Source organism: Odontesthes bonariensis, chromosome 17 (genome assembly GCF_027942865.1).
Source record: "Odontesthes bonariensis isolate fOdoBon6 chromosome 17, fOdoBon6.hap1, whole genome shotgun sequence".
NCBI classification, from domain to species: domain Eukaryota; kingdom Metazoa; phylum Chordata; class Actinopteri; order Atheriniformes; family Atherinopsidae; genus Odontesthes; species Odontesthes bonariensis.
The window spans coordinates 14,362,231-14,385,602 of record NC_134522.1 but is presented as its reverse complement, the minus strand read 5'-3'; the positions used below and the strand labels follow the sequence as shown (position 1 = coordinate 14,385,602).

The following is a 23,372-nucleotide window of genomic DNA, read 5'->3' as shown; positions in this document are numbered from 1 at the left end:
GAGGTGGCGATATAGAGTAAAATCAACCTCCGTTCAACCCCAGGCAGGAGAAGAAATCGCTGGTCTGGCGCTGGCGCTGCCCCCGCCCCCGCCGCACTCACTCCTCCTCAGAGCAGGTGGAGCCTGCGGTCTGAGCTGGTTACAAAGTTGCATGATGACAGCAGCGCCGCGGTAGTCTTATCACCGCTCAAAGTGTGGTCCCGTGACGGAGCTCTCCTTCTTTTTCTTCTTCTTCGTTCTTCTTCTTCTTCTTATTATATATATTTTTCTTTATGTCAGTCCAGAGAGATTCGGGGCTGAAGCCCGGAGATTCGGGGCTGAAGCCCCGAATGACCAGGTCTCTCGACGCGCATGAAACAGAGCAAGCGAGAATACATACAACCCGACTCTTGATGTAAAGTTTGCATTCTCCTATACTTCAATGTAAATTTGTTGCATGCTTATACGTAATTAAATTCCTACTTAATACCGCAATTAATCAGCAGTGCACATAAATGCTCACAGATAAACAAAAATATTGTCCCATAGTAGCAACACAGACAAGTTAACCTGCTTGGCAGAAGTTTGCATTTATTTTTGTTAAACAGCAACTAATAGGGTTATTGGCAATGTATTAAGACACCTAAGGTTGTGAGCAGATTGTTAAAAGTTTGACTAAATCTTTCTTATTCTTAAATATTTAATGGTTTTTCCTCTGTTGGACAGTACAGACTGTACCATGAAATAATACTCACATTAATATCTTGCAAAGAGTTCTAAAGACTAAAAAGCTGAAAAGCCTATCCTCTGCATTTACTACAGAATCAGTACAACTACCTGACACCATACATTTGGAAATGCATCCCCAAAATTACTAGGTCTAACTGGGGTTTGTTAACAGGATTACATCAACCAGTGTTTCCATGAAGAAGGAATTACAAAGAACAATATCAAAGATATTTAAAGTTGTTTAAAAAATAAAAATTCACCAACATAGGGCCACAACAAGCTATGAAGTATCTACAACTAATACAAATTATTCTTTCATCTCTATGCTGTGGATGAAATGCTGGTTTTATAATCTGAAACACGATCACAGATTGGGTCAGGACAGTGTTTCCTCTCACAGTGTTGTGCTATATGCCCCTTTGGACTTAAGAGGCGTTGGATAGAAATATGGAAGGTCCCAGTCTCTGTTCGTTATGAAAGAACTTGAGTGCCGCATGGCCCGATCCACATATCCAGAGACTGTTGGGATCTCTTCCCTTAGGTGTTCTCCACAGTTGGGGACTGTTGGTGTGACAAAGCCTTGCTTCATTTTGTAACGACTGGTCCACGCCTCCATTGGTCTGAACTGCTTTGGCTGCATCGAGGGGTCGTCCTCTTCATCATAGTATCTTTGGCTCAGGAAGTCCATCAGAACCTGCTTGAAGACGGATGCCAACTCCCAGGGCCTTATGTTGTTAGTTGCGAGCACTTCACGAAACCTGGAAAAATATGCATATCTGTTTAGTTTATTTCAGAATGCAGTCTTTCTGTTTTCCACCCAAGAAAAAAAAATTTAAGACTTATGCTCTTTCAGCAGCTTGTCTCATAGCCTCAAGTATGACATATCTGGGACACCAGCACAGACTTTTGGAAATGCTAAAAAAAAAAAAAAATGTACATCATCTCAATAATGTGTAATGTGGTTATATAAGTTCACAATAATGACCTGGTAGTGAGCTTTATGGGTAATAAGTGGGTCACTGTGCTGCTGAGCCATGTACTTTTCAACCTTTTTTTCCCATACAGGCTAGCAGACGAGTGGAAACCCCGGCAGTCTGGCTTCTCCCAGCCTTACAGGGCATCTTTCACCTTCACATGTTAACACCCTACATCGCCTGTGTCTGACAGTAACGCATAATGGCTTTCTTGGCAGCTTGCCCTGCTTCTCTTTCCCTTTGGGTCTTCTCTGCTTTGCCTGTTGTCAGGCTTTGTGTTGATACAGTAGCAGCTACACACTGTTGACAGCATACTAATGTGAAGTACGAGCAAGGCAGGGATGCTACCAAACACCTGGAGAGGACGGCGGCTGCGTGGATAGGTTGGATCTGTGCACACAGGAACTCCAGTTGGTGTAGTTCCGATGAAGGAATGAGGGTTCGTAACCTGGGGTACTTCTGAAACCAGCGGAGACCCAGGGCACTGTGGGCCAGCCTGTGCTCTCGCTCTAGTTCTCTTGCCAGACGTTCGCGTTCTTCCACATGCCATAGGAGCTCTGTGATCAGCATGCGGCTGGGAACGACCCCCGAACTATTCAGAGATGGAGTTTCATCCTGAGTCTGCTCTCTTGTCTCATGCGACCACTTCATCCAGCTGAACAGAGGCATGGCAGTCACTGCAAGCAAGCCGTAAAAACTGAATAAGCAAAATTCATCAGTCTGGACCATGAAGGCATGACTTTCTCAACTGCACCATTTGAATACATGTGAACATGCTGGAATATCTGCAACTTCAAACTATTGTTGTCAAAGATGCAAATCACAAAGCAATAAAATGCTTGTGAGGAACTCTCAGGTAAATTGAAACATTTTGCACAAAGTCAGGAAATTGGATTATCAAAGCATATAGTTTGATAAGGATTAGAAGAAAATTAGAATAAATTAGCAGATTTTTCTGAACATCTTTCAGTCATTTGCTCATACTAAAATTAGGTCATAGTTTAAGCTTGAAAGAAAATTGTGTGACTCGAATTATAAAATGTATACATTTAAAGTGACGCATGCAGTATGTGTTTCATTTTTAGTTTCTGCTCAGTACTTTAATAACAGAAGTTCTAAGATGGTCACACCATAACCAATAATCTGACCTCTGGTCCCTGCCGAGAGTCCTCTGACTGCTATCACTTCAAGTCAAACTTTGTGAAGGATGACGTCTCAGATGTGTGTATTTGGCTCTTTTTTTCAAGATTGATCCAGTACAGTTTCCACCTGAGATTAAGATGCATTGCATAGCCCACAGGGTCAGAGGTCAGGCTCACATGACACAAATTGTATCTGAGGCTTCACAAAATGCCCACAACAGGGCAGGTATCTGATCTGATTTCTGCTCTTCAAAAATATTATGTGACCTGTACATCTTTAAGCATGCGCAGGAAGAATTGTAACACAAACATCAGGTTGAAAATTAAAAGGAAAGATCTGTACTTACGGCTGAAAACCACACTGCTGACACTTGTGTGAGCTTTTTAGAAATTTGGCAAAGAGGAGTTTTTCACAGAATGCAGCCTCCAGCTTCTTGCTTCCATGGATCAGCCTTGATCAACTCCTTCGCTCAAATGCTAAATTTCGGCAGCATTCCTCTTCTACCTAGGCTTTCCCAGGTGTTTTTCCTTTTGTGGTTATTGTCCGACTGCTTCCGTCACGCCGACTTTATCCGGGAGAGTTAGTCACACACTGCTTACTGACTAAGAGCTGTCACCTCTGCTATCCTTTCACCCTACTCTCCTCTGTGCAGTGTGCAGCTTTGCTGTAAGGTCAGCTGCTTTGTAGCTTGCACGAAACGTGTGCATTGGAGAGAAAGAGAGGATGGGGGTGCATGTGTGTGCACAAGCCGTGGGTGTGTTGTGTTTGAGCTTCTCTTAGTGCTGTCAGCGCTGTGTCTGCTTGCTCAGAGAGCCTCACACAACTGCTGGTGCTCCTCAGGCCACGGCGCTGTGGGCCTGGTCGAGCTGTCCAGAGGGAAAGTCAAATGACTGTCATGAGAAGAGTATCTGAGCAAGAAATATTAGGCAGAAGGAATTGTGTCAAGTGGTGAAAACGGCAGAGATGTCAATGAATTTCACCCATTTGAACTAACATTTGAAGTGTCCTTTTCACGACAGCCGTAATGTTGCTCTGCTGTTTCTGAGAACGGCCATATTTTTAGTTTGGCTGGTAAATATTTCAGAGCGTAACTTTAACAAAAGGTAAATAATTATTTTTACCACAGAAGAACAGATAAATAAAAAAAAAAAAAAATATATATATATATATATACACACAGTATATATTTATTTATTATGGGCTAATTTTAGCATCTTTGTTATGTGAGGGGAAAACTTGGATTCTTTGACTTTTCAAATTTTACGTAACTCATTTGACTTTATATCAACCAAAATCAGAGCATAACTTTGACTCTCATAATATAATAGATTTTTTTTTTTTTTTAGATATTTTTGACTTTAGGAGCTTACTGTGGACTATGAGAGTATTAATACCATTTAAATAAATTCTTCAGATTCTTAAGAAATAATATAATCGGCTTGAAATTGCCTTAATGTTTTTTCAGCCCATCAAAGCCTCTTGATGAGGGCAGCCTGAAATCTGATGGAAGAAGGTTCCAGAAACCAGAACCTGCGAGGAGTAAGTAATGAATTTTGTTGTCGTCTTTTTAAAAACTGCATCATATTCACATACTTTACTGTACTGCAGATATTCAAAGTTTGAAACTGTCTTGTGCACTCAATTCTGCGTCCTTAGGCTCCGCTCCTCCTCCCCTCACCAGCTACGAGTACCCAAGCTTGCCCATAACCAAAAACAGACAAGAAGTAAGACTTTACTGAAATGTCCATACACAAAATTCACTCAACCACAAAGCCTGGTGGTCTTATAGTGCACTCTAACTCTCCTGTAGTTCTTCTGCCGGTCATTTTAGAGTTCTACTAAAATTGTCATCAAGTCCTCAGGACACGAGAGCACTTAAGCTTTAATGTTTGTTCCAGAGGAACTCAAAGTTCTTTCGAAGTGGCAGGACGGCTAACAGCTAACTTTAAATTTGTAAGCCTTCTGCGGACTAATAGAGGGTGCTGTGTGTGTATAGTATCAGAGCTCATGCTGTCATTTTAGCTGCACTTTACTGCAAATGATAAAGTCTGAATTATGTCATAAATCAGCTTAGCACAGCCATCTGCTCAGCTGTGCTAAGCAATTTTATAACTTTTTGTTAATTTTCTTTTTTTATTGCAGTGATATGATAAGGTCTCCAGAAGGGGTTTCTTTTAACTGTGCATACATGTGGTTGCACTTGTGTTTTTGTTTGTGTGCCTGCTTCCAGCTGATTTCCCTCATAGAAAACAACTCTGTTGTGATCATTCGAGGAGCCACAGGCAGTGGCAAGACGACCCAGCTGCCACAGTACATTCTGGACCATTACAATGAGAAAAATGCCTCGTGCAACATTGTGGTCACCCAACCACGCAAAATTGGAGCCACCAGTATTGCTCGGTGGGTCGCCACACAGCGGAAGTGTACCCTGGGTAGTCTGGTAGGATATCAGGTTGGTGTAACTTTTAGTTGAAATTTGGATTTGAAAGATTTAGATTTGAAAATCTAAAACGTTTTGTTACTGGTACAAGTGTGGGCCCGCACATATGCTTTTAGCCTGTGTTTTGTCTCCTAATATATGCTGAAGTGTTCCTGTTAAAAAGTCATGAAGCAGTTGTTGTAACAGAGTTATCTCACTTATCTGTTACAGATTTAACATAATCACCTTTTAGCAGTTTTAAAAGATGTCATGATTAGGATTAGTTTGGATAATCATTAAATTAGTTTTCATTTGATTTTGAAGACTCTTAAATAAAATCCCATATTAGCATCAAAATTTTCATGTATTTTTCCTCCAGTTAAAGCCTTTACTCGAAATGGCTTCAATGGTACCGGCTATTTTTCTTATGGGGCTTAATTTCACATTTTCCACCAACTGATGTTTGTTAAACATTTAAATGTAATTTAATCTATTTAGTTGCAAAAGCCAAACACAGCAGGATCACTGGGAACATTTTTAAATCCCCATGTAAGGCAATTTTAATTGGATTTGCTGCAAATAATGTGGTCAAAGGCACTGGTACTACAAATCTAAAACAAATAGAGGCTGAAAATAAACAGAAAAAGACATTTCAGTTGGTAATTGTAATCAGTTGTAGCATAGTTATTCATCAACTAAAATTTCATCATTGTTACAGCTCTGAGTGTCTGTAGTTAGTCATGCATTGTGCACAAAAAGCATTCATCACATTTATTGATTATTCATACGTATTTGTATTCATGTGTTAACAAGCTCTTGAGTGCTTTGTTGCTAGGTTGTCTGGCTGTTTTTGTGCAGCGCTCTGAATCTGTATCTAATAATAACTGTAGTCTCCTCCGCTTGGTGCAGACCTCTGGAGTTAGGGATGATGTCACTGACAGTGGGAGAAATGATACACAGTCAGTGTTACAGAGAGATATAATTCTTATGTGAAGCAACTTAACCTCAACATTGTGTTAATAATTTCCATAGTTTGGGTACACTTATATTTGTCCTTACTTGTGTGATTATACCCACAACTTTAAAGGGATAGTTCTTTTGAACTCGTGTTAAAGGACAAGACCGTTTTTTTTACATTGGGCCCTTGATTTCACATTATAACATGATGTTCTACTCACCCCTGCTTGTTGTTGGTAATTTGGAGCTGTTCCGAAGATATTCGAGAGGCGTCTGGCTGCTCTCTTGAGTTATTCGGCCATGAAACGGTTTCCTATGGGCAACGTTATACAGGCACAAACTATGCTGTTTATAATTTATTAATTACTGTACACTAGCACTGATAACGTGGAGGTGCGTCGCTTACTTCAAAAAATCCGGGTTACTGTAATTTTGAATTTTTGTCGTAAAGTGGATGTTACTGACGTCATCATCGTGCTACTACCACAGACAGCCCACAGACAAACACACACAGACTTTACGACAAAAATTCAAAATTACAGTAACCCGGATTTTTTGAAGTAAGCGACGCACCTCCACGTTATCAGTGCTAGTGTACAGTAATTAATAAATTATAAACAGCGTAGTTTGTGCCTGTATAACGTTGCCCATAGGAAACCGTTTCATGGCCGAATAACTCAAGAGAGCAGCCAGACGCCTCTCGAATATCTTCGGAACAGCTCCAAATTACCAATAACAAGCAGGGGTGAGTAGAACATCATGTTATAATGTGAAATCAAGGGCCCAATGTAAAAAAAAACAGTCTTGTCCTTTTAAGTTCACAATCCAGAACCTATGACACAGATGAGCAATAGTTAAGAAATATTTTCTCCATTATCACCCATAAATAGTTTTTATATTAGGCCATACTCCACTTATTGCACAAGCTTCTGGATGGAAACAAACATCAAAAAGCGGCTTGGTTTGTTAGAAAACGACAAGATTTTGGGTTTGTAATCATCTCTGCAACCCAGCGAGCCAGCATGCAGCTGTAAAGCAATACATCTGTACAAAGACCCTGGCCTATAGTTGACAGGGGTCTTAGGCCGTGATCTAGTGATGTTTTTCACTGGTAGATTTTATTCATGTATATAATAGAAGAGTTTATGGATACTAATCTGTGTATTTGTATTCCAGGTTGGGCTGGAGAAGATGGCTACAGAGCACACCCGACTCATCTACATGACTACAGGCGTGCTGCTGCAAAAACTGGTTTCAGCCAAGTGCCTCACAGAGTACTCCCACATTTTCCTTGATGAGGTGCATTACAATGATGAGCATACATTTTTCTTTACTTTACATTATGTTTTCTAACTTTTCTATTATCTTTGTTTTCTTTAAAATGTAATCAGGTGGTATCTACACATGTTTAATACAGTTGTTGCATTTTGTTTCTGTTTCAGCTCTGTTTTAATCATCATTTTATTGCACCAGCAGGTTCTCTGTAATTCTTGAGTGTGTCTGTCTATATATATATATATATATATTTTTTTCTCTAACAAAAGCGCTCGCAGGGCACTAGTAATGTTTTATCCCAGTGCCTGAACAAAAAACTCTGTCCACCCACATCCATGTTCACTACACGGCTCACAAAACACTTGCAACTTCTGTGGTGATAAACACATTATGTGGACATCAGCTTTAGACCGAATATAACTTTTTAACAAACTCTGCCTTTGTCCAAGGTGCATGAGCGCACAGAGGAGATGGACTTTCTGCTTTTGGTTTTGAGAAAGCTCCTCCATTCCAACTCTCGTTATGTTAAGGTAAATGTTGTAATAAAGTAAAACTGCCCTTTAACTTCCTTGTGCACCACTTGTCCTGTCACTCACCACAACTTGTATTTTTGCTAGATAATCCTTATGTCGGCCACCATTAACTGCAAACAGTTCGCCGAGTACTTTGGCACTCCTGTTCGCGGCAAAATAAACCCTGCCTATGTGTTTGAAGTTGAGGGGGCACCATACGCCATTGAGGAGTTTTACTTGGAAGATCTCTATAACCTCTTTCCATACACGGTAAAGAGATGACAGTAAAATGTATTTGTTGCTGATTCTAATCGGTAATGAAGCCAGATTTGTGTGTTCACCAGATTGAGTCCCCTCATCTACATGAACCCTACATCTCAGCTGAGATGTACAATCTTGCCATCAGTCTCATCCAGAGTTTTGACGAGATGGAAGGCAACGATTCCAGGTGAGGCAAAGACACTCAAACCTAAACCTGCTATGGATGAACATGTGATTGTCATATTTATATCCACTCTCTTTGTATGTGTCTATTTGTGTGAGTAGCAAGTCTGAGAAAGGGAGTGGAATGGCTCTATCACAGCGAGGCAGCGTTTTGGTTTTCCTTCCTGGTCTACATGAGATCAGCTACATGCAGGAGGCCTTAACCAAGCTGGTTCACAAAAGGTGAGCAAGTGAATTTTCCCTTAACTGTTTCTAGGCCACTGGCAGCTTCTTTTTGTCTTGAAAGGAAAAATCACTTGTTTGGTATCGTGCTGAGAGTTGGACACAATTGAAACGATGAAAGCTCATGTTTATGAAAAGCTCATGAAAGTACATGTTTTAATGTAAACACTTGACTGATGAACTTTACAATCACTGTGCTGCTGTTGCTCAGATTGCAGGTTTATCCTCTGCACTCGACAGTGACTCTGGAGGAGCAGAATGGTGTGTTCCTGTTCCCTGTCTCTGGATACAGGAAGGTAAAAACCGTTCTTAACGATCTTATTTTTGTTTTAAGTGCTTGCGGTACTGATCATTTCTCTGTCTTCACAGGTGATCCTTTCCACCAACATTGCTGAGAGTTCGGTGACTGTCCCAGATGTCAAATATGGTGGATTTTTGTTGCTCAGCTTTTTATTTGAGTTTTATTTGGCTTTTGTTTTCCTGATATAATTGATATTTGAGCCTTTTTTTTCCTTTTAACACAGTGATTGACTTCTGCTTGGCCCGTCGCTTAATCTGCGATCCAGATACTAATTACCAGTCTCTGCGTCTGACTTGGGCGTCCAAAACCAACTGCAACCAGCGCAGAGGTGACACAACTACAGTCTGGAACTTAGACTGTAAAGTGTAAATATCTGTTCCTTTCTGTCCTGACACTGAATGTCTTCACTGACAGGGAGGGCAGGTCGAGTGTCCAAGGGCTACTGTTACCGTCTTGTGACCAAATCATTCTGGAGGAGCGAGATCCCAGAATACATGATTCCAGAGATGATGGTGAGGTATCTTTCTTGGTTTTTGAAATTGTTCAGAAACTACCCTAAACAATCAATTTAAGCTGTACTGTTTTATCTTTTCTCAGCTTGCTCCCTTGGCTAACATCATGTTGAAGGTGAAGCTGCTGGACATGGGAGACCCCCGCTCTCTCCTCTCTACAGCACTCTCACCTCCTAACCTTTGTGACATTGTCAGGACCGTGCTGCAACTCAAAGAGGCCAGTAAAATAATTCAGTTTGACGATCGTCCCCTGAGATAGCCATAATTGTATTATGGCTCATACAGAGATTGGTTTCATCCCAAAACTGTAGCAGGAGTCCTAGAACAAATAATGACCATACTCTAGTGCCTCTTGACTTAAAGCGATACTCCGGAGTAGATTCAACCTGGGGTCATTTGAACCGTGATATCCAGCCAAGTAGCCCACCCGCAGTTTTTTCGATATTGGCTGAACATCAGCTGAGTTACTGAGTTATCTCGAATAGCTTCTACAAGGGTTAATGGATCCTGGCAGTATCTCCAAAATTACCACACTAAAATCACATGCCATGACACCAAACTTCTACAGTAGTACAAATATGGTCTGTACTCACAAAACGATGCATTTGGAAGTTTGAAAATAGTCCAGGAGTTTATTATTATCAACACAAGCCTAATAGCTTTTCTGCTGCTAAAGCTGCGTCGACGTCACTTCTGGGAGCTGGGAACTTCAAAGTAAGATGAGGGTTGATCTACTACTGTAGACAACAAAGCAAGGCTGCTCAATTTCTCCATTGATAAAATAATTTCACAACTCTACAACATAAAAATTCATAAAAAAAAACATGTAGAATATAGCATATACTTTGTTGTCTACAGTAGTAGATCAACCTTCATCTTACTTTGAAGCTCCCAGCTCCCAGAAGTGACGTCGACGCAGCTTTAGCAGCAGAAAAGCTATCAGGCTTGTGTTGATAATAATAAACTCCTGGACTATTTTCAAACTTCCAAATGCATCGTTTTGTGAGTACATACCATATTTGTACTACTGTAGAAGTTTGGTGTCATGGCATGTGATTTTAGTGTGGTAATTTTGGAGATACTGCCAGGGTACATTAACCCTTGTAGAAGCTATTCGAGATAACTCTGTAACTCAGCTGATGTTCAGCCAATATCGAAAAAACTGCGGGTGGGCTACTTGGCTGGATATCACGGTTCAAATGACCCCAGGTTGAATCTACTCCGGAGTATCGCTTTAAGTTAGAAAGTAGTCATATTGATGTAGTTAGTCTTACTGTATTTTTTACTGTACAGATGGGTGCACTGTCAATGAAAAGTGATGGCAAAGGTCAGAATGAAGATGGTGACCTGACCTTCCTTGGCAGAGTACTGGCCCACCTGCCTGTTGACCTGTGCCTGGGGAAGATGATTGTCCTGGGTCATGTCTTTGGCTGCCTGAATGAATGTCTCATCGTAGGTCAGACTTTTTATTATGCTACTGGAATGAATCTTGTATTTCATGTGTAGTTGCAGAGAACTAGCTTGGTCAACAAATTTGACCAGATTGCACTGTTGCAAAATGTATTTGTGTGTATGAAATGTAATATTTTTTGGGGGAGTGCTTATCTACAAAACAGCCCCTTTCATCCTCAGCTGCCTCACACTCTCTGAAGAGCTTCTTTGCTATTCCATCCATGCAGCAGCTTGCAGGCCACAGGTGAGTCACATCCAGAAGTTAGACTCGCTGGTTCATGTTGCCTTTCTCTGCACACAAAATGCTAAATAACACAATGTACATGGCTTTTAGAATGTCTCTAATCTTTATGGGCTCTGTGTATTGTATACTTTCTTATGCTATCATTTCAGGAGCAAGCTGGCTTTTGCCCGTGGCACAGACAGTGATTCCATTGCTTTTGTTAATGCCTTCAAGGTGATTCCAAGTCAACAGCAAGTTGTGGTTTCCAAAGGATTTACATGGATGGCTGTTGCATTAAAACCACTCCCTCTCTTTTCTTTCTGTTAGACATGGTACTCGTCCAAAAAGAGTGGACAGCTGAGACACCCGAAGGTGATAACAAGAGAATAATATCTTGATCATCAAAATGCTGTAGAAGTAGCTTTTTGATCTGTCAGGTTGTGGTATCTTAGCAAAGTGAGCCTCTCAGAACTTCAAATCATGGCTAGAATAAAACTAAAGGAGGACAGTACATGACACAAAAATGTTTCGGCATTTATAGGATCAGCTGTGTTGGGGATTGGCTCATATTTAGTAGAATTCTTTCATCCCTCTTGTCTGCCACACCAAAATTATAATGGATATGTTGATTTTTAAACACAACCTGTCAACACAAGGCAACCGACTCCCTTCCCATTGCCAGTATGAGTACAACTGAACTTGTGTCCACTATTACATCAAACTTAGAAGCTACTACAACACGAAAGGATAACATTGCACTTTATTGTACTGGCTTTCATAGACTGCAATATCTAATTACACTTTCTGTGAAAAATGGTTTGATAATTTAGGCCGGATCACCGGTTCTCAGCCTTACGCAGTGAGACTGAGTGCGAGCTTCCCACCACCACGTAGACGGTGTAAATGGATCCCTCGTTTTTCTTTGTATCCATGAGTCGCTGATGTCGGTTTCAAAACACTCCCCATGATTCAGTTATTAAATGTGTGTTGATAAAAGAAAAAGTGAACTATGACGAGCAAAGCAGGATCATATCCAGTTGTCATTTTCACATCACTGAGTGTCTCAGCTGGAGTTGCTAAATACTTGTGACAACTGAGTCATTTTACAGGGGACCGGATTCTCACTGCACCTTTCTTTTTTCAGACAAAAGGTCGATATTACTGAGTGTTAGTGGGTTTTTGATCTATATGAAGGCTACTTTGATGCTTTGTTGGCATCAGTTACCTTCTACTTTCAGAGTAGAAGAGTTAAGCCCATGGTTTCTGTGTTAGTAGCCTGTGAAATTTCTGATTATTCAAAAGTGTTAACAGTGAGAATTCCTGACTTCTCTTACAAGTTGACGTATAAAACAGGAGGTATATTTCAGTGCAGCACCAGCTTCCACACCTACTTTAGCATTATTGACCATATATTTTACTATTATTTTACTTTTCTGTAAAACACAGTTTGTGTTTTTTTTTCCTTTTAGGATGAGCTGGACTGGGGAAAAGAGAACTTCATTCAGATCAAGAGGATCAGAGAGGTACAGAGATGATACAGACAGCTGGATCACATTAGGTTTTATATATTAAAGGAGACGTACCCAAGCAGATCATTTCAGGGCGTGAAGTGAACCTTTGGACCACACTCTGCCCCTCTCTTCCTCAGAGTCGGCCTCTTTCAGATCTTTAGGAGTTGATGGAAAGCTGTTAGATTACCGTTCCCTGTTCTGGGCACATTTTTGTCGTGTTAAAGTTCATTATCTGAACTTTACAGTTGCTCTATTCCTCTGTGTTATACGTTTTAGCTTCTAATATGAAGACTTGTCACCGTCTTTTTGTTGGTTACCAATGCTTTACTGATGGTGCATTAAATGACAAATGGAAAATCAGTACTTCTTACTTCCTACTTGTAAAAAGTTAAATGAATGTCCTTGTCATGATATGAAACATTAAACAAAATACTGGTAAATAATTATCACCCAATTTTTTTTTTTTTAAAGTTATGAGAACTACTTAGAAAAAAGCAAGAAGAAAATGGTTTAGTCTTCTCACCAAATATGCACCAAATATAGCTGAAGATGAAGATGAAGTTAGGCTGATTTACAGATGGAGGAGGCTGCATAACTTTGTATTGTGTCACGTGTCCCCACAAATCTGAACGGCTCACTGAATGATGCGTTTTCAGATATAAGGGGGGCTTTCTTTCAGAGTTTTTGAGTTGGAAGTGATATTAGACATCCAAATATATGCTCTCAAGCCTAGAAAAGTGCTTTTCTTTTGTTTGCTTTTCTCTTAATTATTTGCTATTGCTAATTAAGTTTAAACTTCATCTTAAAGGACTATGACAGATTTTCAGCAAGTTATGATCTTCATGACAAAATTTGTTGAACTTGTCCGTTTTGTTCAAATGTTTTCTGACCACCTGACTTGCAGTGTGGACAGAATATTAATCTCACTATACTCACTGTCCAGGTTGCTGAGCTGTATGAGGACCTGAAGAAGCGTGTGTCCCAATTTAACATGAATGTTGTTGACACTCAGTCCTTTGACTATACCAGCACACACCGGCAGAAGTTCATTCTTCAGGTTAGTCTTTGCAAATCATTGAAAAATGTCCATACGTGATCCCAAGCTCCCAAATGTTATGTTGATGTTCGAAAGAACATCATTTTATTATGAATCATCCTATGTGTTCAAGGTGGTCATTGCTGGTGCGCACTACCCCAACTACTTTATCCAGGGGGATATGGATGAAGATTTGGCGTCCAGAGAGCTGTGTGGCTTCAACCCGAGAACAACTGTGATGGTATTTCCTGTAGTGTTGGGAAAAATAATACATGGTATTATTAAAGCTATGAATCTGTAAAATAGGCAGAACCTATTTTACTCGTTGAATCTTCTTTGAAGAGTGCCTCAGTCAAAAACATTGCTTGGTATTACAGTGTTTTGTAGATGGACGTCTATTTGCATCGTTTTACTATGTGCTCCTATAAGATGGTATGATGAAAAATGATATTAAACACATTACTGAACAGTAAATTATTAAGGAAGGTGGCTAAAGTTTATTGAAAAACTGAGATTTTGATATAACATTACCACCATTTAGAGGATAAATCAGTTCAGGTTTTTTTTTTTTTTTTTAATGATATTTTGTTTACTTTTTGAGAACAGTGTACAACACATTTACTGTACCAGACATCTAGAAGTTCCTTTAAATGTAGATTTAGCTAATAACCTGATCAAATTTATCCATCTGTTAGTAGCTGTAGTTGTTGTTATTTGTGTAATTGTATCCTTGTTATTATTAGGTGAGGAATCTCCCTCCATACAGTTTCCTGTATTACAAGCAGCTGCAGTCTCTGTTCCGCCCGTGTGGACAAGTCAAAACCGTTTACTTTGAGAGCTCCAGGTATCAAGTGCCATCGGATCGCAGTGGACATCCACACTCAGAATTTAGTCTGCTCTAACCTTTGCAAAGTTTTATTATCTTTCCTTTTGTGTGTTTTATGTGTGCGTGTGCACACTCAGAGCATACGTGGAGTTCTACAGGACATCCCAGGACTCGGGGATACTTCCAGAAGTGCAGCTCGCCCTCCTCTTGGCACATCAGAGCTCTCCAATGGAGCTTTCAGTCTACCCAACTGAACAAATAGAAATCTGTGCTGGAAAGAGACCCATAACTCACATGAAATTCACACGGTACGGCTCAGTTCACATATTACTCAAATCAACTCGTTATTTTGCTGTTTGTGTGAAATATTTTGCAGTATGAATAAGTTTACAAATAAGAAAAAAAATAATCTTAGTCACTAAGGTTTGGCTGTGTCTTATACTTTTGGAGAAAAGAACTTCTATGTTCCTGCGGTGGTCAGTGGCCCTACACTGAGGCTTAATGTAATCTGACATCCAAGCACTCTGCATGACTCTTTCCAGCGTTCACTGGACTCAGAGGGGACATTTTGGGCAGAGACAGCACCAGCTTCCTCCTTCCTCCCTCTGGGAGATGTGCGATGCAAAGACAATCTACGCTATTTGCTCCAGAATAATTCAGTTTACGGACTGTTCTCACTGATTTATTTTTTTAAATGATGACTCATTTTAATAAACTCAAATAAATTTTTAATAACCATCATTTGGTTTAGTTTCTCATTCCAGTCTCAAATGCAGGAATAACAAGCATATACATTTATAGAACAAATTGTGTTTTCTCATAAACGACACTTAGAACGACTGAGTTGTTTTGATCAGGAGTAAATTCTGATTTCAATTTTCATGCTTGTTTGTTTGAGGGTTTATTTTGGAAAGCTGATTAATACTTTGCAGGTTTACTCAATGAAATATCATTTGTAATGAAAGACAACATCGATGCAGCTAAAGCACTGACAGCATGAGCGCAGCGTAAGTGAAAGAGCTCATACTGTAATATTAAAGGCCAGATCTCTGTGTGCTGCCTCTGTGCAGGATGAATGCCGACATCCAGAGTCAGTCTGTCTGCCCAGTGGGAGTGTTAAGCAGTGCCATTAACCCAGAGAAGCTGCCTCCCAATCGCTTATTTGTTGTGAACGTCACAGAGGTCAGGTCTCTTAATTTAACATTCAGACAGAGCTAAATTTCAAGTAATGTTGATTTAAAAAAAAAAAAAAAAAATCTTGACATGTTTATTTTTCATACTCTGTCGTAGGTGGTAGAGGTCGGTCACTTCTGGGGGTTCCCAGCAGATGAAGCCAGCTTGGAGAAGCAGCGCCATCTGACAGCAGAGATTAACATGCGCACGCTGTCTCCTGTAACTGTGTCGCTCTACCCCAACCTGCTGTGTCTGGCACCATACTCTGAGACCACTGAAAACAACTTGTATTATCGGGCCAAGATCCTGCACATGCGCGGTAATAAGGTGGAGGTGAATGTTGCTCACACTCTCTCAGATACAATGTGTCCATTCAATCTTCTATCTTACCTCACTGCTGATTTTTCATGTTTTTTTGTTTTTTTTAACAATTCTTCTTATATCTTTGCATAATCTTTGGATCGCCTTGTTGCTGAAAAGTGCTATATAAATAAATTTCACTTCACTTTCATAATGTTAAAAGGAAATTTTCAGTCTCTCTGAACAAACAAAAAAATACTGTAAGTGTATCAGCATTAACACAGATTTGGTCTTGTTTGATGTTTGTACTTCCTTACATTACAGGTATTCTTTTTGGACTTTGGCAACTCAGCAGTTGTTGCCTGCAGCAGCCTGAGAGAGCTGCCATCTGACCTGCTGTCTCAACCTTTCCAGGTAGCAATGCTATGCATTACTTCGTCTGTAAGTGCATCCAAACTTTGAATTCATGGTCACAAACAAGTCTCTGCTTGTGGTCTCAGGCTCAGGAGTTCCAAATTGCTGGAATGTGTCCTTCAGCCCAGTCCATCATCCTGGGGAACCAGTGGAGCAGCCGCGCTCGCAACAGCTTCGTGTCACTGGTGAAGGGTCGGTCCCTCATCGTTTCTCTGTACTCCATCCTTTATGGTGTGATGCGAGTGGAGCTGCTCATCAACACAGAGTCAACAAACACCAGCGTGCTGGACATACTGGTGAAGGAGGGACATGCTGTGAGGGCAGAAGAGAACTTTGATTCTAAGGTGAGACTGCAGGTAGACTGCAGAAAGTTGTGCAGATTAAACCCAACAATCCCATCACAAGAAATACTTGTTTTTGTCTTTTCATGGAGATAATTCCAGATCCAGATGATTTGTGTTTGGTTGCAGCAAGCAACTATGCTTTGCTTTCAATGTTGGAGTTGTTGGCTAGCCGTCAGCAAGGCGTTACAGCCAATGAGATTGCAAGAAACAGAGTCAGGTGATGCAACGTCAGGGGTAAACATGGAGAAGGAAAATAAACAAATGTATAACTAGACTATGATGTGAACAGGAAATGTAGCGAGAGCAGAACGTTGGTGAGAGTGCCCGCACTTTCTGGATGTTTCCATCGCGCTATATGTCAGACTCGAGAAAAAGAGATCTGTCAGGGAAATTGTTACTTTCTCCTTTACGACCAGCTAAGTAAACTGAGGCTTTTATTTACACAGAGACTTGTCCACATGATGGCTGTAACTATTTGATAGAGATCAGTCAGAAGAGTACGGGGTTATGTCTGAAATATCTTGTAGTTTGTAGGCCCCTCGCTACAGATCAGCCATGTGGTATGATCATGCACACCTGAACACGAAGAGAAAGACTGGCTTTAAAGGAAGGTTGTTTTTACATTTTTGTCCATAGTTCACATAAAAGTGTTGCATAAAACTTTTGTGTTTTCTTGCAGCAATACCATGAGTCGCTGATGTCTCTGTACAAGGACATGGAGAGAGGAACTTATGTTCCCAGCACAGGCAGCAGCTCCTCGAAAGTTCGTAACGAAGAGGAGAAGGAGCTAATCGACAGTCTGCTTTCTCACTTTTCCAAGAGCTCCGAGACCTATTCCAAAACAAAGGTAGCATACTTTTGAAATATAGATAGCAGCTGCAAGGTTATTATTTTTACTACTCTAAAAAAATACAGTGAGGTGAGAAATAAGATACCAGGTTTAATAAGGAATATTTTGGGGGGGAGGGGTTATCTTAGCACTGTTTGTTGCTATGATGTTTGTCCAGTAGATGGAGCCATTTATGTATCTGAGCTCTTGTGCGGGGTTCATTCAGAGGCACACCCATTCAGTCTCACAATACAGTTACTGGGAAGTATGCATAGAAGCATCATGTCATGTATGATTGCTTTGCTTTGCTGGCTTCACTCTGACGCTTTAGGTTCGTCTGCATGGACCATTAAGTCCTCATAAGATAAACTTCCACAGCTTGAACCAGACCACCTATTGCAAGTAAGCATTACATTTGCCAGGACAAAAATAAAGTTGAACCACCTGCCTTTGCTGATGAAGTGTCCTCTTGCAGGACTGTGTTTATTGACAGGTCCAGTATCAACCTGTTGGCCCTTAATGAAAACCCTCATTTCAAACATCAGAGGATGCTGGTGGCTGGGATTGTGTCAGTCAACTCTACAGGTACCAGATGAATTTCGTTTCATATGTTAAATAGCCTTTAATCAACAGTTTTACATTATATATGTGTAGCTTATATCATTATTTGATATATTATTCACAAATGTTTTGTTTTGATTTATCTAACCTGAATCAGTGATTACAGCTAGAAATCTGTCTCTTTGTCGCAGGTACACGCTTACTGTTGAGAGATACCTCCATCATGCCAGACATCCCTGGACTCCCAGCACTTGTCAACATGCTCTTCACCCCCATCATGGAGTTGCGGTTTGTTAGACACACAGTACTGCTGCACTTAGATATGTAAAAACTCATGTATTTATACATTATATTCACATGCAAAAGAAAGAACCCCACTCTTTGATTCTAAAGTTTAGTGCCACAAATTTAATTATTTACAGTGTTGCTTCCGTTCAGTTTTGTGGGTTTTTGTCTTTGCACAGCTCTCTTAAGGTCCCACTACAGCTACTTTTTAATACATTTTGTTGTAGATTTGCTCTTGTGTTTGAGATCATTATCCTGTTGCATGACCCAATTTTAGCCAAGCTTTAGCTGTCAGACATTATTTGATTCGAGTTCATGTTGTACTCGATGACTGCAAGGTGTCCAGGTCCTGTATCTGAAAAACAAGCCCAAATCATCAGCCCCCCAGGTCCCTGTGCATTATGACCAGACATCTCACTTTGGTCTTGGCTTTCCAAAGATGTTTTGTGGTTTGTTCAGAGGTAACTCTGCAAACCTCAGCTGTTTTTTTTTATAGACAGAAGAGGCTTTTTTCTGGTAACCCTTCGAAACAAGCTATACGTGCAATAATCTCTGTGGCGTGCAATAATCTTACTTTAATAATATTAAGCTTACTTTATACTAAAATTTATATACGTATTATTATTTATTAGCATCATTATTATTATTACTATTTTCATTACTATTACTAGTATACTACTATTATGTTAATATCATTATTATATTTATACGGGTTCTGGTGTTGGGTGTTTTCCACTTTAGTCTCTTCTGTACCTTTCTGTATATAACAGTGCTGAGCTTCAGTGAGATGGAGATTTCAATTTCCCTGAGGGAACCTCCCAAGGGATTAATAAAGTCATCTATCCATCTATCCATCCATCCTTGTTCAGTCTTTTTCTGACTGTACTGTTATGATCTCTAACGTTTCCCATGCTAACTGAAGCCTGTTGAGTGTTAAATGTAGTTCTTAGGTTTTTTGCAGTTTCTCAGAGCATTGAACAGTCTGACTTTTGGCTGAACTTTACTGGGGCCTACTTCTGGCAAGACTGTCATCTTTCTTAAATCTCAATCTTTCTTTTCCACTTGTGAATAATCTCTCAACATGGACTCCAAATGTTTTGGAAGTGGCTTCATAACTTTTGCTCTTTGACTCCCCCTGAAGTTGTAAGATTTAACACCACTGTTACAAACAAATCTGTGTGTGAGCGATGTACAGCGATACACATGAATTTTTTGTCATGTTGAAAAGCCAACAAAAGTGTGACATCACTGTAAAGCAAAATGCTGTGGTGCGGGGGCTTTAAATTAAAAGATGTGAACTGTGGTATATCAGCGGCCGGGCACTCAAGAGCAGTTTCAGACCTGGGTATGTGCATAACAGTACTCTGTGTACCTCCAAATAAGTCAGAAGCCAGCAAATTACCACAACTTCATCCTTTAGGGCTCTTATACACTAAATGAATATAAAGAGCTGATGGCGAGGTGCTCTGCTTGGTGTCCTTCCATGTTCAGCATACAGGCAAACAAAACGGCACATGAACACAGCACAAAGGACAGGACATACAATTTACCTGCCAAAGAAAACTAAGCTCGCCAGTGCAGAAGCAGGCTGTTGTATGTTTGCTACATAATTGAGAGGAACTGGAAGACTGCATAGATTTAAACCCTCACATATATACATAGCAGTGTATACTTTGTGCTTGATGATAATGTCATACAGACTCATCTTTCTGAAGTCATGATTATGTGTTGGTTTTCACTCCACATGACCACGTTGTTATGGAAAATGTTTGTTTCTGAAGAGATGTCGATGATAAAAAAAGAAGAATATGTGACATTTTAAGTCGGCCGTTTGCTTTCCGTCTTTGCTTCCTCCGCCCTTCTTTTGCCCTCATTCGCTGCACTGAACAGCCGATCTGAGTGTGCTCTCTCACAGAGTGACATTGATGTAGTCCGACAATGGCAGTCTCGATGTTCATCCGAAGTTGCATTTACCTTATGTTATAACCTTATAACGACGAGATCAATGTATGTCCCAATTCTATAATGTATGGTAAGATGGGAAATGTTTAAATGCCATGATGCTGGTTTTCCCAGTAAATCATTGCATTGCACATATCATTATGATCAGTGTTAGTCATTTAAGCTCAGTGGTATTCAATATTCAAGTTTTTTGTTTTAATTTTTAATAGCACAAATGAGGAGGGAACCAGCTACACTGGAGCCCTCTGTGGCCTAGGCTGCAACAGTCAGACGCAGGAGGCCCTCCTACCTGAGCACGACACAGAGCTGGCCTTTGACGTCAAATTTGACGTTGAGGACATCACTGAGGTAAATATTTCCAACACAATAAGACTTGTGTTTTGACTGACCAATAATCAGGAGCCTGTTCTTGTTGGTTATAAATACCCAGGTTTCCTCTGTTTGTCTGGCTTAACTAACCCCAACGGTGGAGATCGTTACGGTACTACAACGTTGCTGCTTGTCAACCCAGGTGTCCCGTCTCTGGTTATGTGTGTATTCTTGTAAAACAGGTGAAGTTGGCGGAGTATGACCAATCAAAGTCATATATTTGTCGCAGACCGACAGGCAAAGTGTAAATGAATAAACTCATCAATATCACTGCTATGTCATAAAAGAAGGAATAGATCTGATGTGTAAGATTTATATTTTATTAAATAAATGCGCTGCAGGTGTATTCTTTAGTTATGTGGAAAATCTTCAGTCTGGCCACTTTGATTTTTAAATGCTCTTTGCACCAATTAAAGAACAAAAGTGATTAACCCTCATACCTGATTTAAAACACAACTTAATTTCTGAAAAGGGACATTTTTGTCCCCTTTTAAAACGACCTAAAAACATCATATGTTAATATTTTTTTCCGCTTTTTTTTTTCATAAATCTTTTATTCCACTTCAGTTCTGATCATAACTACCAAGTTTTCAATTATTTTCAAAAATTTAACCCTTTAAATACTGGTTTATATGACGTAAACGCCAATTTCTGTAAAAAAAACTCACAAAAACTGCTATATTTTCAATATATAGAATGCAAAGTGGAATTGTTGAGGGGGGATAATTATGGTCTGGGATAAGTCAATGATCAGCAACAACATTGATTTTTAGGGATTTTTAATTTTTTTGTTATGCCCGATTTAAAAAAAAAAAAACTCCTTAATTTCTGAAAAGGGACATTTTTGTCCCCTTTTAAAACTACCCAAAAACATCATATATTAATATTTTTTTCCACTTTTTTTTTCATAAATCTTTTATTCCACTTCAGTTCTGATCATACCTACCAAGTTTTCAATTATTTTAAAAAAAATTAACCCTTTAAATGCCAATTTGAACTTTTTAGCCCAATTTTGAAGCCTTTAGGTGCCAGTATTTTCAAAATATGGAATGCAGAGTGGAATTATTGAGTAGGGATAATTAGGGTCTGGGATATGTCAATGATTAGCAACAACATTGATTTTTAGGGATTTTTAATTTTTTTGTTATGCCTGATTTAAAAAAAAAAAATCCTTAATTTCTGAAAAGGGCCATTTTTGTCCCCTTCTAAAATGATCCCCAAAATACCATATGTTAATATTTTTTTCCACTTTTTTTTTCAGAAATCTTTTCTTCCACTTCAGTTCTGATCATAACCATCAAGTTTTCAATTATTTTCAAAAAATTAACCCTTTAAATACCAGTGTATATGAGGTAAACACCAATTTTCGTTAAAAAACAGACACAAAAACTGCTGTATTTTCAATATATGCAATGCAAAGTGAAATATTCTATGGGGGATTATTAGGTCTGGCATATGTCATTGATGAGCTACAACATCAGTTTTATCAGCTTTTTAGTTTTTCTGCAATGGCAGATTACAGAAACGGCTCCCATAGACATCCATTATAATGAATACAGCATTAGTCTATGGCACACGCGCAGTCCAGGATTAGTTGGGGTTTTCGGTGCTCATCCTCGCTGACCACTGGGTCCCTGTGCGCTGTGCTGAGGAGGAGAACATTTTCCACCTCTTCGGCACATATGACATGCGATATGCAGATTACAGAAAGTGTGTGTTGCAGTGAAGGCCAATGTTGAGGAGCGCACAGGTCTGTGGCTCGCCTGCAGATGGACTGGGGGAAGCTCAGGCTTATTCCTTCTAATGGTCCCAACCATGGCGAGTTTTCATTTGAGCAGATCTTCATTCCAATACTTGAAGATAGCAATTTAGCTTATTATTTATATATTATTATTTAGCTTTTTAGCCCACGACGTAGGCCGATACATTTTAACACAGCGTCTAAAGCTCGCCACTCCCAAACCCTTCATCGGTAAAACGGCCGATGTACGACCGTACTGAAACATTCATATCATTCATATCTTAGATGTCTTTGGAAGGCTATGAGCTGCGCACGTCACAGGCAACCCACACTTTGATGCCATATTTTGGGGGTTTGCTGGGGATATACTGCCGAAACGCGCAGCGACCCTGAAAGGCCTTCAGCTGCTCATCGATGCAGACTTTCTGCCCGGGGTGAAGAGGCGGGTGAGTCGGCTCTCCCACTTCTCCCAGAGAGCTGCAATCGGAGCCAGTTTGCCCTCTCGCTGTCGATGGGGTCGTGTCAGCTGGTCATCAAACAAGGGATTCAAATCTTGTGTGTGCCATGGTTTGCCTGAACATGGCCCATCCAGTACATCCCACAGACTGAGGGTGCTCTCACCTTGTGAGTGATGCACCGCGGCGAGGATGAGCGGCCCGAGGAAGGCCTGCAGCTCTCCTTTGCTGGTGTCCCTCCAGGCCTCTGTGGTGCGTCTGCCTTCCAGGTTAGTGAATTGAATGATCAGCTCCATCAGCTCATCAGTCAGAAAAAGATCCCAGGTGGGCTTCACATCGGTTATGCGGGCGCATGCATAGGTGGTCGGTTCAGGGCGAGCACAGGGCGCAGGCAGGTATCGGAGGGTGTTGGCGTGGTTGTCAG

At 40.2% G+C, this 23,372-nt stretch overlaps 2 protein-coding genes across 2 annotated transcripts in view; one reads left to right on the top strand and one right to left on the bottom strand.

Annotated features, from left to right (window-relative positions):
- Positions 1 to 23,372, top strand: part of tdrd9 (tudor domain containing 9) — a 28,924-nt gene that overhangs the window by 1,935 nt on the left and 3,617 nt on the right. The window contains exons 2-32 of the mRNA XM_075447666.1: positions 4,291 to 4,364; positions 4,482 to 4,549; positions 5,056 to 5,277; positions 7,378 to 7,500; positions 7,926 to 8,006; positions 8,094 to 8,258; positions 8,333 to 8,436; positions 8,535 to 8,654; positions 8,866 to 8,950; positions 9,024 to 9,081; positions 9,179 to 9,283; positions 9,370 to 9,467; positions 9,553 to 9,684; positions 10,761 to 10,923; positions 11,100 to 11,163; positions 11,313 to 11,376; positions 11,470 to 11,514; positions 12,612 to 12,665; positions 13,597 to 13,710; positions 13,823 to 13,930; positions 14,433 to 14,533; positions 14,653 to 14,823; positions 15,586 to 15,697; positions 15,806 to 16,021; positions 16,313 to 16,402; positions 16,489 to 16,746; positions 17,426 to 17,593; positions 17,907 to 17,977; positions 18,051 to 18,160; positions 18,328 to 18,424; positions 20,593 to 20,731. Of these exons, the coding sequence (XP_075303781.1) occupies positions 4,291 to 4,364; positions 4,482 to 4,549; positions 5,056 to 5,277; positions 7,378 to 7,500; positions 7,926 to 8,006; positions 8,094 to 8,258; positions 8,333 to 8,436; positions 8,535 to 8,654; positions 8,866 to 8,950; positions 9,024 to 9,081; positions 9,179 to 9,283; positions 9,370 to 9,467; positions 9,553 to 9,684; positions 10,761 to 10,923; positions 11,100 to 11,163; positions 11,313 to 11,376; positions 11,470 to 11,514; positions 12,612 to 12,665; positions 13,597 to 13,710; positions 13,823 to 13,930; positions 14,433 to 14,533; positions 14,653 to 14,823; positions 15,586 to 15,697; positions 15,806 to 16,021; positions 16,313 to 16,402; positions 16,489 to 16,746; positions 17,426 to 17,593; positions 17,907 to 17,977; positions 18,051 to 18,160; positions 18,328 to 18,424; positions 20,593 to 20,731 (3,580 nt within the window). The remainder of the gene's footprint in view (positions 1 to 4,290; positions 4,365 to 4,481; positions 4,550 to 5,055; positions 5,278 to 7,377; positions 7,501 to 7,925; positions 8,007 to 8,093; positions 8,259 to 8,332; positions 8,437 to 8,534; positions 8,655 to 8,865; positions 8,951 to 9,023; positions 9,082 to 9,178; positions 9,284 to 9,369; positions 9,468 to 9,552; positions 9,685 to 10,760; positions 10,924 to 11,099; positions 11,164 to 11,312; positions 11,377 to 11,469; positions 11,515 to 12,611; positions 12,666 to 13,596; positions 13,711 to 13,822; positions 13,931 to 14,432; positions 14,534 to 14,652; positions 14,824 to 15,585; positions 15,698 to 15,805; positions 16,022 to 16,312; positions 16,403 to 16,488; positions 16,747 to 17,425; positions 17,594 to 17,906; positions 17,978 to 18,050; positions 18,161 to 18,327; positions 18,425 to 20,592; positions 20,732 to 23,372) is intronic.
- Positions 574 to 3,518, bottom strand: rd3l (RD3 like). The gene is made up of 3 exons (XM_075447667.1): positions 3,172 to 3,518; positions 2,038 to 2,359; positions 574 to 1,466 (listed from the first exon to the last, which is right to left on the bottom strand). Exons 2-3 carry the CDS (start codon positions 2,349 to 2,351, stop codon positions 1,103 to 1,105), a joined length of 678 nt encoding a protein of 225 aa, XP_075303782.1. The 5' UTR covers positions 2,352 to 2,359; positions 3,172 to 3,518; the 3' UTR covers positions 574 to 1,102.

What these genes read in the sequence shown, in the direction of transcription:
- rd3l (XM_075447667.1), bottom strand. Translation starts at nt 2,351, where the DNA reads ATGCCTCTGTTCAGCTGGATGAAGTGGTCGCATGAGACAAGAGAGCAG. An exon ending in GCAGCCGCCGTCCTCTCCAG is followed by an intron (nt 1,467 to 2,037) that starts GTGTTTGGTAGC and finishes ATATTTTTCCAG; the next exon opens with GTTTCGTGAAGTGCTCGCAA.